This window comes from Sparus aurata, chromosome 23 (assembly GCF_900880675.1).
Source record: "Sparus aurata chromosome 23, fSpaAur1.1, whole genome shotgun sequence".
Classification (NCBI taxonomy): domain Eukaryota; kingdom Metazoa; phylum Chordata; class Actinopteri; order Spariformes; family Sparidae; genus Sparus; species Sparus aurata.
In genome coordinates, this window is record NC_044209.1 from 15,492,694 (window position 1) to 15,506,457 (window position 13,764).

At 47.3% G+C, this 13,764-nt stretch overlaps 1 protein-coding gene across 7 annotated transcripts in view; it reads left to right on the top strand.

Moving 5' to 3' along the window:
- rai1 (retinoic acid induced 1) overlaps window positions 1-13,764 on the top strand; it is a 60,361-nt gene that overhangs the window by 29,067 nt on the left and 17,530 nt on the right. For 4 of the 7 annotated variants that reach the window (XM_030407343.1, XM_030407344.1, XM_030407348.1 and 1 more), the window contains exon 1: window positions 8,747-8,811. The exons of 2 other annotated variants lie outside the window; for them this stretch is intronic. In XM_030407343.1, coding sequence (XP_030263203.1) covers window positions 8,762-8,811 — 50 coding nt within the window. In that variant the 5' untranslated portion in view covers window positions 8,747-8,761. Of the gene's footprint in view, window positions 1-6,690; window positions 6,781-8,746; window positions 8,812-13,764 lie in introns of those variants that run through there. One more of the 7 variants, XM_030407345.1, reaches the window with a different exon arrangement.

A 13,764-nucleotide genomic window follows, 5' to 3' on the forward strand; every position in this document is an offset into this window, starting at 1 on the left:
CTGAATAAACGAGCTGTTCTCAGAGGAAAATGAGGTCCCCAGATCACTGCTTGAAGCTAGAAAGGTGGCAGGGTCCGCCACATATAAACAAAGTGAAACAGTATGACGCTGTGTTTGTGTATTCAGTTGATTTGGTCATGAAAATGTAGAGGGTTTGTTTATCATAAAAATCAGGCAATTGAAGATCTTTCTCTTCTGTCTACAGCTCCTTCAACATATGATTGATGCCTTTGTGATCCCGTTAAACCCGAAATATAAACAAATACTGTGATCGGTAGCCTCCCCGTCTCACGTGCTGTTTTTTTAAAAAGAAGCGTCCATATTAGCTTCCTGTCACAAAGAAGCAACTTCTCCCTCCGCCCCCTCCCTCCATATGCATTTGTTTTCTCTTTCGTTTTACTGAAAAGGATAAACATCTTGGAAGGGATTTCATCGCCGGCCTTTCTCTCCTTCCACCATCTGCCGCCGCGAGAAAAAACTCTGAAAGCTTCGGCTCCGCTCTCGCTGGAAGAGGAGCCGCTCACAGTTTTGTATCGCAGAAAGCCATTCCAGCGCATTTTCCTGTTAAATCCAACCCTGTTGCTCGCTCGGCACGCTGGGGTTTTTATTTAGCTCCAGTTTCGTGAGTCTCAACACTCATGTTGGGATGATGGTAAAAATGCGTCTCGCCTGTCCAACTTTTCCGGATGCCACGAGCAGTTTTGCCTAAGGTGTTTAGGCCCCTAAAAGGATATACATTAGGAGGCCAGTGGTGTGTTGCCAGGGAAACAAGGATGGCTTGGCACTAATTGGCTGCAGGTTTGGTTGCTAGGTGCTGGGTGGAGCAAGATAAGCGAGTTAACTTTAAATGATAGATGGACGGAAGGTTAGTGTAATTGGCTCCCCGGTAAACATATTCACCATTTTTCAATGTCAGACCACCAACTATCCTATTACCTGCCCACAGGTACAGAGGTGGCGCAAGCTTCAACCACCAACCTCGCCTGTGTGTGTGTGTGTGTGTGTGTGTGTGTGTGTGTCCCTCGGCTATGCAGATGTTTGGGGGCCTTCTGCTTAGGGCCTTTGGAGGAGGCAATGGCATTATTAGCTTTTCACGCTTAACGAGTTGCCGTGTGTGTGAATGTGTGTGCACGAATGCGGTTGCGTCATCATGATCCAGATGCACTCATCTATGGATTTAGAAATGTGTGTGTGGAGTCTGTTTGCGAGTGTGTGTGCCTGTGACAGAGCTGTCACTGCAGCCGCTGACCGAGCTCGGTCGTGCCTCGCTGTTAACCCTACGGTCTCAACAACACACACAGACACACACACACAGACACACGCACATCACGGGCAAGCACTCATGCTAGCGTCTTATGAGCTTAATGCTAAAGATTTAGGCTACTTAACCAAACACATGCATCCGACGGTCTCTGGGGAAGGATGCGGAGCAGGGCTGACAGGCCAAATTAGCCAAGTGTCGGCTGTGGATGAGTCCATGTAAGCCGCAGGAAGTCAAAGAATAAGGGCGACACCGAATAGTCCCGAAGATTTGGTGCTTCATTCGAATTCTAAGTCAACATTTGAATGCTGCTTGGCCATTTCTGCATGCTCATTGGTTTAAAGCAACATTATGTCACTTTTTAAAGTTGAAATAACAGCTTCAAAATGATTTTGCTTGAAACAGTGTCAATGGTGACAGTGTCGACTCCGCCCCCCTATCACTTGTTTTCTTTCTTTTCAACACATAACATAGTTATGATGTAATGAATTGTTACAGACTCTGGATTTGTATTTACAACAATGGTTTGCAAATTGCACAAAATGCCACTTTCTGCATAATCTTGCTTTAAACCTTGTATTTCCGTAAAGCTGCAGATAGAAAAAAGGATACATTATGTCATTATTGATATTCTTGTGTTATAATTACGTCGTATATCATAAGTAATAGACTGATCAAAACTTGTGTTACACAAAAATTGCCGATTATGCTACAGTGTTGTAAAGTCCATTGTAAAGTTAATTTAATTGCACAGTCCATAATTTCTGCGGCTAACCCTCCCTTAATCCAAAAAACAATAACAAAAAGATGTAGCTTGGTGATGTTGTGAAGTAATGCATGATCATGGGAGTCGTCAGCCCCATTCACACTGCCCTTTCAGTGCAGGAATCATGCGGCGATACTCCACTTTGCCGTCTGTGTGAAAGTTACAAATGTGGAAAGAGGAGACAGTTTTGCTGCGGCTCTGATCTGCCTCCAGAGGTAGAATCAGAGCCGCAGTAAAGGCGAAACGCCGTCTGTGAGAATCGGAAAGCTTGAGGTGTGGATAGGGGGTGCGTCGGTCTGATGGTGTTCACAGTCTGACAGCTAAACAGATCCTTCACTCAAATAAAAGAGAAATGACCCACATTTCAACTTACAAAGCAAAGTTACAGGACCAAACAACAGTAATGTGGTGCCTGGTAGCGTCTTTAGCAAAGTACGGCATCCATACGTGGAAAAGTGTCCTGTCTGTCATTCTGTTGTATTTTTCCCTTTACTTTCCATCCAGCAGCATCCTTTCCTCTCAGTCAGCCTCTCTATAGTCCCGGCGCCCCTTCTGCCTGCAGGAGGCATGAAGTCATGCACCGCAGGTGTAGTGCAGAACCCTCCCCGCTCACTGTGCCCTCTCTGTGCCCGCCACTCAGTCACAAGCATATGGGTGCAGCGTTGTGCCAACGCCCCTCCCAGAACACCTGACTCTGTCTAGTCACGCATGGCGGGCATTGCACACACACACACACACACACCAACAGCCAGGACAGACACACACTAAAACACACACCACCAACCTTGCATGACGGGCATATCCTTGATCGTCCCCTGATGTTCCCCATTGCGAACCCCACCACCAACTGTGGGTAATACGCACCTTTCACTGTAGCACGAGCAGTGCTGACGGTGACTGCGTCGGATGGAGTCACTCCGCCTGTGACTTCGCTGCACACAGATGACAGAGTGGCACTTACACGCTCAGAGTTTAGAGGTTTTAATTCCCGGTTCACTCACTGGTATCACAAGGTAGTTAAGATAAAAGTGTTCGCCACGCAGCCGTATGCTCAGCTCCCCCGTCCTGCATTAGCGCTGCAGTATTTACTCAATAATTTCATCCTGGGATATTGGAGCAGCAGCAGCGGCAGTTAATCTACGTAATGGGACCTCCGCGATGGCTAATTCCATTGATGTCCTTCACCACTCGCCACCTGTGTGTGGATGAGTTTCGGCCTTAAAACACCAGCAGGTGATGATGCTCCTTGCTTTTTTTTTTTTTTTTTCGGTCTGTTATCTTGTTTGGTAATGCACTTGCCATTTCACTCTGAGGTGTATCGCTGTGATATTTCATGCAGAGCTACAATTAAAAATCAGGCTTTGTTGACAGACAATGAAATATCAAAGAGGAAGGTCCCCAGCCTGTGAGTTATCTGTTGGAGAAGAGACTGTGGAACACAAAGCAGCCAAACATGTAATAAAACCGGTAGTTTAACTCATTTCTATTTGAATAAAAGTCATATTTACATATTTAAAAGGAAGTAAACAATAATTTATTTCCTTTTATGGCAACATTGCCTTTATAGTGCGATTCAAATTAGTTATTTATTCATTCATTCATTCATTTATTTATGTATTTATTTATTTATTTATCATGGCTCCTATGTGACCTGTGAACAAGTGGCCACTTCTTGCAATGAACTCAAGTGAGTGGCGTTGTGGGGAGGTTGCCCTCCTGGTGCCCCCATGTTCAAAAAAACACCGTAAAAGTGCCCTCTTGGATCTCTCGATGTTAGACAAAACATGAGACAGTACCCTCTAAGGTGCCCTTCCAGTGCCCTCTCTTTACTATAGATATAGCTTAATACGTACTTTCTACCCCCCGTCCCAACACATACATGTGGTGCCCTTTTTACTTTTTCGCCCCTGCCCTCAAACATCCTGAGACCGCCACTGTATTCTGAAGTGATTAAAGTAGCGTGAACTACCTTTAAGCTTTTCTGTGGTTCAACTTTCTTCCAGTGTGAAGTCATGGGTTGCTTCCCAAACACTAACCGACTTAGACATGTTTTTCTCAACCTGGAAAAAACTTGAGCTCTTGTTGTTGCAATCTTCCATCACCGTTCTGTCTTGCATTGCAACCAGTCACTTTTTCGTCCCGGCAAAGGTTTTGCACGTGACAAATCGATGAACAAGTCTTATGTTTGAACTTTCTAAACAGAAGTTGTACCTGAATCTTGTGCTTCTTAGCATTGACTCTGACAAATTTGCACATTTGGCAAAAACAAGCAGATCACAAATAGGCAAAATACCTTCATGCACTGAAGGAAAAGCATCCAAACTGCAATTTGGACAGAGCATTAGGCAGCGTGTCAAGTGACAGGCTTGACACTCGAGTTTCAGAGCACTTTTATGTATTAAAGTGTAGTAGCTGGTAAATGTGGCATGTTGGGGATTTTTCAGGATTTAGTGTTAGTGTTGCTGCCTGCCAGTAGCTCTCAGCCTTGCCACACACACACACACCAACACACACACACACACAGACACACACAGATGCATGAGTACACACAACCTCAGAGTCAGGTTTGGAAAAGGGGCAGGTAGGAAAATGGTGGTAATTATCGTTAGTTCTTCGTGATTAGCCAAGTGACACACACGCACACACACACACACACACACACACACACACACACACTGCTGTGATGCCCTCTGCTGTGTGGCACAAAATGGCGGAGTGCGTGTAAATGTGCGTGTGTGTGTCCTAGCAGAGGCCGTGTCTGCAAAAGAGAGATGGGAATGAGGCCAGGCAGAGGATGCGAGGACTTGGCTAACAGCAGCTTTACGTGTGTGTGTGTGTGTGTGTGTGTGTGTGAGATAACATTCAGGTGTGAGGGGAAACATTGACTAGCTTGGAGAGCGAGGGCCCAGACGACTGCTCCATTTACAGCTGTGGAGCCTCGTACACACACACACACACACACACACACACACACACACACTAACACATAAACAACACACATGGAGGTGTAAAGACGGAGGACGCAGAGGAGACAGAAGAGACAGACAGAAGCGGAGGGAGAGATTGTTTTTTTTCCTCCTGCAGGTGGAGTGTGACCTTCACTCCAACTCCCCGTCTCTTCATCTGTCCATCCCACCCCTCCCTCGCCCGCTCCCTGTATCCCTGTAGTTCGGCGCTCAGTTGCGTGGCAGGTAATTTGCGCGCTATTGGAGATTAAAGTTTAATTAGTGAGCGAGGAGTCATTTGGGTCTTAGTTGAGCGGAATAAGGCAGCGGCGTGCATGAGCATGCGTGTGTGTGTGTGTGTGTGTGTGTGTGTGTGTGTGTGTGTGTGTGTGTGCCTCCATGCTTGCTCGCTCACCCTAACACATCAAGGCTCATCACCGAGAGAGAAAGCGAGGGAGTGGGAGTAGAGGATCCAATTCCTCCTTTCATCAACGAAAGAACAAAGGATGGAGAGTTTTTCCCCTCTCCTCTTCATCTCCTCCTCCTCCTCCTCCTCCTCCTCCTCCTTCCCCCCCTCAGCTCCAGAGATCTCCATTGGCAGACTTCCACGGCCATATTCACACTTGCCTGGTCCCTGGCGAGACACACGCACACACACACTTCTAGCGCCACCATCATCACACTGCGGTGAAAAAAAAAAAAACAAGTGAGGGTTAACTTCGCCTGTCTTCATCCACCTGTGAGAGGTGACCAATGGATCCGTCGCCTGAAGCGAGAGGCGCTCGGAGTCAACTTCACTTCACGGCTCGGTCGCTTCTTATTTTATTTGTGGCATCTCTCTCCCTCAATCTGTTCCTCCTCCTCCTCCTCCTCCCTCCTCTCCCTCTCTCCCTCTCCCATCAAGTGTTACAACTTTGTCATCTGTCTCTCTACTTTGTTTTTTGTTTTTTTTACCACTCGTGGTCTTAATCACGCGGACATCAAAAGTGCCATATGGTCACACAGCAACACGCGCAGCACAAGTCTCGAGAGCTGCGGTTGCTAATGACGAGGGAGTCTGCATCCCAGCACCGCTGTTATTTCACCGGGCTTGAGACACTAACGCAAATCAATAGGCAGCACGGCCCCGCGATAACGATCTCCGCTTCTCCTCTCCTCCCTGCATCTCTCCATTCTCGCCTCCTCCTTCCCACATCTGCCTTGATCTCACGGCTTCAATCCCTCTCCCGCTCTTCCTCTCCTTGTCTCTGCTGGCGCCCTCGTTCTCACTTCCTCTCCTCTCCTCTCGCTACATCTTCTCACCCCCACCCCCCCCAACCCGATCTTTTTTTCCTCCCCAGGCTCTCTTGATCGCTCCCTCGCTTCGTCTCCTCTCTTCTACTCCACTCCCTCCTTCACATCTCAACACTAACCTTCCCTCTCTCGTCTTTTTCTTCCTCGCCCTCTCCCTCTCTCCTATCACGTTTCTCCCTCCACTTTTCTCTCACCTATCCCTTAATCTCCCCACATCTGCTCTTTCCATCACCTCCATATTCCCCTCCCGTAATCTCTCCCACACCAGCTCTTCCCCTCTCTCCCGGACTCTTTTTCTCCGCCGGATCAAATATCCTCCTCCCCCTCTCTCTCTCCTTGCTATCCTCCTTGCATTTCAGTTATCTGCCATTGGTGTATCTTGGGTGGCTAGCCTCCTTTTAGTGTCGGTCTGTCTGCGTCCACAGATGGAGTAAAGTATTCCCCAGTCTGGCTCTCGGGTAACAGCTGAGAGGAGAGGAGAGGAGAGGAGACTGATTCCAGGCCATCAGCTTCTAGTAAGATTCACCTCAACGCCCGACTGTGAGAAATTTGTGATCGTGTTTGATTCTGCGTCTCACAAGAACATTTAATTTGTGCACCGACATGATCGCCCACTGCGGTTCGCGCTTGGCATATTTATGTTCGCAGACTCTGGTTGTCTGTAGGTACAGATAATATGATCCTTGAGGAGATTCAATACTCCTTAAATAATGATGAGCGGAGGGACGGCATTGGCCGCACCTGGTCTGGTGCCCTCCTGTCAGATGACATGATAACATGAGAAGCGTTGTCATGTATGACAAACTGTATAAATGTCCACCAGAATCTCCTCTGCTGACTCCTTCTCTGTTTGTATTAAACTCACATATTCAAGTATTTACAGCTAGGGCTCTCTGAGTATATTCTGCTGTTCCTCAAAGTGACGATTGATCAGAAGGACATGGGTTTTTTTCCATATCAATTGGCGCCGTAGGCAGGATTTTCACACCGTTCTGAGAAAATGTCATTCAACCTGGAAACCACAGCAAAACGGCACTGTTTTATTTTTAGATTCAATGTGCCATAAACAACAGGAAGTTACTCTGGCTCGCCGATTGCACTCATTCACCAACCAGGTCAGCAGCTGGTTATTAGGGCACTTACATAAAATGTTCTCTGTATCCATCACAAATAAAAGTCCATAAATCTGCTCGGAGCACATAAAAAAGGAGCTCATTATAACTGCAGAACTTCCTAATTTTCCTCCTGTTTTTAAGTTTTCTTCTGGAAAGTGATCCAGTCATTCTTGGAATGGTACTTATGGGGCTCGGGTTGGAGCCATCAAATAACTTTGCTAACCCCAACGCGATATTACATATACCTCCAGTTTACCCAGTTTATTATTGTGCAATTAATACTCACTGATATCCGCACACCTCTTTTCTTTAATGGCACTGTTGTAGGCCATTTCTTCCTCATAGATGGCAGTGAGCTTCACTTCCTCAGGAGACTGTAAGTGAATACTGGTGCAAGCTGCCCACACATAAAACTAGACCTTAGAGAGCTGTTAAGAAGTAAGTAAGAACAAATGTGTGTGTCTGCACGTGTGTGGAAGCACGAGGTAGCCACACACACACACACAGACAAAACATGATGTCTGGCCTCCTAAATATAATCTATGAGTACTGTGTGAACAGGTTGCTGTGAAATATCAACCTTATGTCGTAAAAAAAATGTATGCTTTCCACTTCTTATATTGCATAGAATAGAAGCGTCTGCACACAAAAAAGGCTCTCACCGTTATTTATAGACACACAGGCTACAGAGGACAACATCTGAGGCTGCTCAGCGCCACTACAAATCTGTCCTTCAGGCTATGGGTTCAATGTGCCGGACCAAAGAGCCGCCTGCCCTACTCCAACCTAGAACAAGGTCACACACATACACACACACATGCAGACAGACACACACAGCACCGCCAGCAGCTGCACTGTGGCTACAGGGCAAGGAAAGGGTAGGAAAAATAGAGGACAATGGAGGACAGGGTACAACTTAGAGGACACAGAGAGAAGGAGCCGTGTACTTGCCTGCGAGTGTGTGTGTGTGTGTGTGTGTGTGTGCTTGTGTGTGTGTGTGTGTGCGTGTGTGTGCGTGTGTGCGCGCACATTAGAGAGCAACAGCAGAAGCGACACGGCATCATCAATTAGATGAACCGAAGTGGCACAAAGAGGGAGCAGGTGCAAATCAGCGTGTGTGTGTGAGTGGATCTGTGTACATTTGCACATGTGTGAGTAGTACTTGTGTGTACGTGTAAATGAGCGGAGGGATCGAATACACGGGAATGGAGCACACCATGAGCCCCCAGCAGGGACGTCACACCGAAACCTGCTCCAACACCGCTCCCTCTGCTTCAGTGAAGCGCTCCACCCCATTACCTGGAGAAGGGTATGTGTGTGTGGTGCGTGCTGCAGGAAGATGTGCTTTGCTGGACCAAACCAAAATGGGTCACCGCGAGACATGAGCCGGTCTGATCTGTTTCCCAACCTCAGAACTCTGTGGAGGTTAAGGTAGCGGATTCCATACAAAAATGTTGCATGTGAGAATGAAAATTTCACGCATGACTTAAATCTTTTCGTATGTTAATTCGAATTTTTAAATGTGAAAAGGAAATAATGGCGCATGTGAATGTGACTTTTTTCTTTTACATGTTTTTCACATATGAAACTTAAAAAGCCAAAGCTCCAACAGAAGCTCCTCTCTCCCACAGAATACACGGCTCCTGAACGTCTCGTTAGTAGCCCCGCTCTTGAGTCTGTGACTTTGTGACATCACACTACATCACCCTGTCTCACGTTTGCATTATTTGTGCTGAGCGGCAAGTTTGGCACATAAATGATTTAACACCACTGTTCTGTTGTTGTTAGTGATGCTGGGCTCAGGCGTGTGTGAGCTGACCAATCAGAGGAGATTGGGTATTTGTGATTGGAGGGCCTTAAAGAGACAGGAGCTAAAACATAGTGTTTCAGAGAGAGGGGGAATAAGGTGCTGCAGCACTGGACAGGATGAGACAACTGATGTGTTTTCTTAGCATTAAAGCATGTAACCTATTCTAATAGTAACCCAAAATGTGAAAATATTTTCACACGTGAAAATAATGTCACATGTGAACTGGAGATTTTTACAAGCAGTTATATGTTTCTGCATCTGCTCTTCAAATAAGCTTGAAAATAAGAAGTCCGACTATCGGACACACTTCGCTTCTGAACGCTGTGCTTTTGTCTCCGTCTCTTGCCCCATCTTCCTCCTGCATCGTTTCTCTCTCGTGCTCCACAGTCTCCCTCACTGGAGGATTCTGACAGAATACCAAGTAGCTCTGCGGCCCACTTTACTGGACCCCAACTCCCCTGTGTGTGTGTGTGTGTGTGTGTGTGTGTGTGTGTGTGTGTGTGTGTGTGTGTGTGTGCGTGCGTGCGTGTGCGTGTGCGTGTTTGTGTGTGTGAGAGAGAGAGAGAGTCCAGAAAAAGTGTGTGGGCATGGCTGAGGTTATCAATAGTAACGGAACATGAACCCACAGAGCATCTCTCTCTCTCTCTCGCTCTTTGTTCTTCTTCTGTGTCTGTATGTCTCACTCCCTCTGCGCTCTGGAGGGTTAGCTAGAGTCCACCGATGCCCTCTCACTTGCACACACACACACACACAAAATCACAGCGGGGGCGTTGCAGGCGGTCAAACTTTATCACGAAAGCTTTCATCAAGCGCACACAAACACACTTGGTGCTAAATGCTTGCACGTACGAGCACATTTCAGCAAATGCTTGCACAAAGCGAAAATGATTCACGTTTGTGGTCACCTACCTACACACAGACATCGACACACATGCACATACACACACACAGACACACACAAACAGACTGGGTTATGAGCAGTCACTTTTCCTTTTTTCTGATTCCAGTCACATGCCCGGGTATCCAGGACTGACTTCCCTTGAAACAAACCATATGTGATCTGTATGTGTGTGTGTGTTTGACTGCGTGTGAGCCTGTCATTTTCTCCCGCTCGTCCCTTCTCCATCCCCACCCGTCTCGTCGCTCCGTTACCATGTAAACAAAGCCAGGTTTAGTCCTTCAAAGGGCAGCGCTCGACAGCTGCCCGCTGGAGGTGACCGCGCTGAAAGACAGAGACGGAAGATAGAAAAAGAGATAAGCGTTGAGAGTTGTGCGGAGGAGCAGAACGAGGGAGGGCTGAACGATTTTTGGGTCAAGGCTGGAAGACTGGAAGAGAGAGAAAAGAGATATTCAAAGAAATAGGTCTGAAGGATTTGTCCTTTCACAGCCCACATGCTCATCTTTTGCTCATTGTTCAGTCAGAAACTGAAGTGATTCAGTGTTATGCCCTAGAACGCCTTTAAAGTGAGATATGTAGATGGAGCGGACTCGAATAAAAGCGCGTCCTTCAGAAGAGCACACGATGCTGGTTTCATGCTGCGGAGTCCGTGTAGCGCTAAACACATTCCAGATTCTTTCTCTTTTTTTTTTCTGTGTGGGACAAAGCGATCAATATGTGGTTCTAAAAGATGCAGCGAGAAGGAAGACAATTCTCCACAAAAACCTTGTCAAAACAATTCATATAGGCAGGGAAGAAAATTCCAATGGGTGGCATTCCCGAATGGCGAGCTGCCTTCAACCGTGGATCTAAATGAGTGTGCTGAAAACATGTAGAATCAATAAGTCACAGAGATGGCTGTTTTCAGATCGAGTTAAATGCATTTCGGTCATGCAATAGATGGAGCAACCTTAATCCTGACCCTAATAAGTATCGCAACACTGAGGGATGTCTGCCACCATAAAACTAAACCGATAAAGAGGTTGGGGCACAGATGTATGTGTCCGTGGTGGAATACGTCTCTTAGTGTTTTCAGCAACAAGGCGGGCGAAGAGCTGTCCGTGTCAGGTACCGATGTTCTTGGGATGTATTCAGTATTCAACAAGTTTGTCGTGTTTTTTTTCCTTGATCCACATAAATCACTTTCAATACAATAAAAGGAGTGTCAACAGAGCGTTGGATGCTGAACTGTCGGAGACATCTTTGGTCCAAGGATGGATGATGGAACCGTCCAATCCTCTCTATCCCAAACCCTAACCCTGATGTCTACCTCTTCCCCTTACCCGAACCCTGACCCCAACCTTCTTGGGTTTTGACATCAAGAACACTTTTTGTTTGCTGTGACTGGCTGAAAGAATCCGGGAGGAGGGGGGCATTAGCAAACTAGGGAGACGTTGAGACAGTAGGTGCAAATGCGTCATCAGCGGAGCAGGATATTGTCAGTACCGATTTCTTGGAGTATGACCCCGTGCAAGATGTGTTCCTGAACAAGACAGCATGTGTGAAAGGAGAGTTTGCATGCACATAAATCCATGTGTGACAATCCAGCATGCATTAATACATACATACATACATACATACATACATACATAAATGAGAGTGTGTTTTTGTTGTGTGTCACCTTTGCCTTAAACATACACTCGCTCAGACCCCCCCAGGAGTATTCCCCACGTTCTCTTGTGTGATTTCTTCATGCGAGATGCATGCTCAAGGTTTTTCCACATGACTGCGTGGCTCTTCCGTTGCCATGGTGACTATAGACCCTGTGGTTTTTTGGGGGGGTTTTTTTTACATTGTTGTTGTTGCCTTTATGGCGTACCGGCGTGAAGCTGCACCTCTCAGAAAAAGGTCAGTGGACACTGCACGACCTGTCAGTCAAAGAGGGGCGGTGGGAAGATACGTTTCCACGTGGTGTCCAGTCAGGCGCTTTTAAAGAATCGAATTTCCCCCAGAGACGGAGAGATCAGGAGAGAGGATGTCATTTTTTACAGTATAGGGGGATACAATCGCCTCGGCGTCCCGCTTTCAGAGCCGAGTAGGAATTCTAAACCTAAACCGCAAAAGCAGATAACTGTGGCGGCTGATGCATCCCTCTCTCACTCACAGACAGACATTTTCCTCGCTTCCTCTCTCTCTCTCTCTCTCTCTGACCTTTATTTATTCTTTCATGCTGAAGCTGCAGCAGTGTGTGCGTCTGTCTCTGTCTGTCTGTCTGTCTGTCTGTCTGTGTGCAATCAAGAGCTCCCTCTCCTGCCATTCCAGGTTTTATGCATTTGAGTAATGTCTGTACGGAGTGTGCGCTCGGTGTGCACGACTCGGTGTGCGCATGCAGACATTTGTGTCTGGAGTGTCATCTTCATCAGCGGCGGAATAGACAGCCATGCCTGTGAATGTCGATGAGTCATCCTAAACCCCCGAGATGAGACAGTTGCACCTCGCACACACACACAGACACTCACACACACACACACACACACACAGACCCTGCATTAACTGGCCTCGCTCGCAAAGCCAAAATGGTCTCCGAGATCGACCAAGGTGAGTGCTAAGTTTCATCGGTTTTAAGAAGCCATTGAGCCGGTCAGATACGCCCTGAGAAAAAACTAGAGCTGGATTAATAAGAGGGAAACAGAAGAATTGGAAGGAAAATACAGAGACTGGTTAATTTCCATTCTGAGGCTTTTGGCAGCGTTGTTTGTTTTTTAAACTGTGATGCCAGTGTAACACATTGGGTTGGACTGAGGGAGGAAAATAAGCAAACAGATGGAGGCGATGGATGGAGGAGAGACACAGCAGTCAAGACGAGGTCCCCCGTTTCTCACAAATTCACATTTCTTTCTTGTTACTATTGGCCATTTTCCAACGTTACTTTGATGGAAATCGTTACATTTATGTCAGACACGAGCAACCCGGACACGCACAATGCGATCGCACTGCTTACATCACGTACACACACTGCTCCCTCACTGACAGCCCTCCAATCTGGTTTATTTGCTGCCCGTCCAGTAGCCTCAAAGCGCCATCTGTCCGTCTGAGAGTGTCGACGGCAGGTCTCCGCCCCCTCTATGCCTCTTCCTCTAATCTATCTGACTGGCTGCCGGTGACCCCCCGTGACCTCCAGCTGTGTGTCATGACAACGGGACACTGACAAATGTCAGAGCAGATATTGGCTTCTTCCATCTAAGCCTCTCCCTTGGGTAGGGAACCCACCCACCCACCCACACATCCTGGCCAGACACTGCAGAGTAGAAGAGGAGAGAGACGTGTGTCTGTCTGCCTTCCTTTCCAGTGCGTTGAACCTGCCGCTATCAAGCGAAAGGGCACGCTGTCCACTGAGAGGGGAGGATACAGACAGACAATCAGAAGAGGCAGAGTGATAGTTGGAGGCATCTGAATGCTCTCTGTGCCTTGCTGAAGTGTGTGTAATTAGGAAGGAGGTAGCGGCGTGCTGATTGGGAGCAGCGGCGGGGTGGGTTGCTGTGTTATTTTGGAGCATGCTGTGTTAAGCAGGGTGTTAAAGGCAGATGTGTTAGACAGGAGAGTGTGTGTGTGTGTGTGTGTGTGTGTGTGTGTGTGTGTGTGTGTGTGTGTGTGTTGAGATGGGGTGGGGGGGGCAAAGGAGAGTGGCATGTTTGGG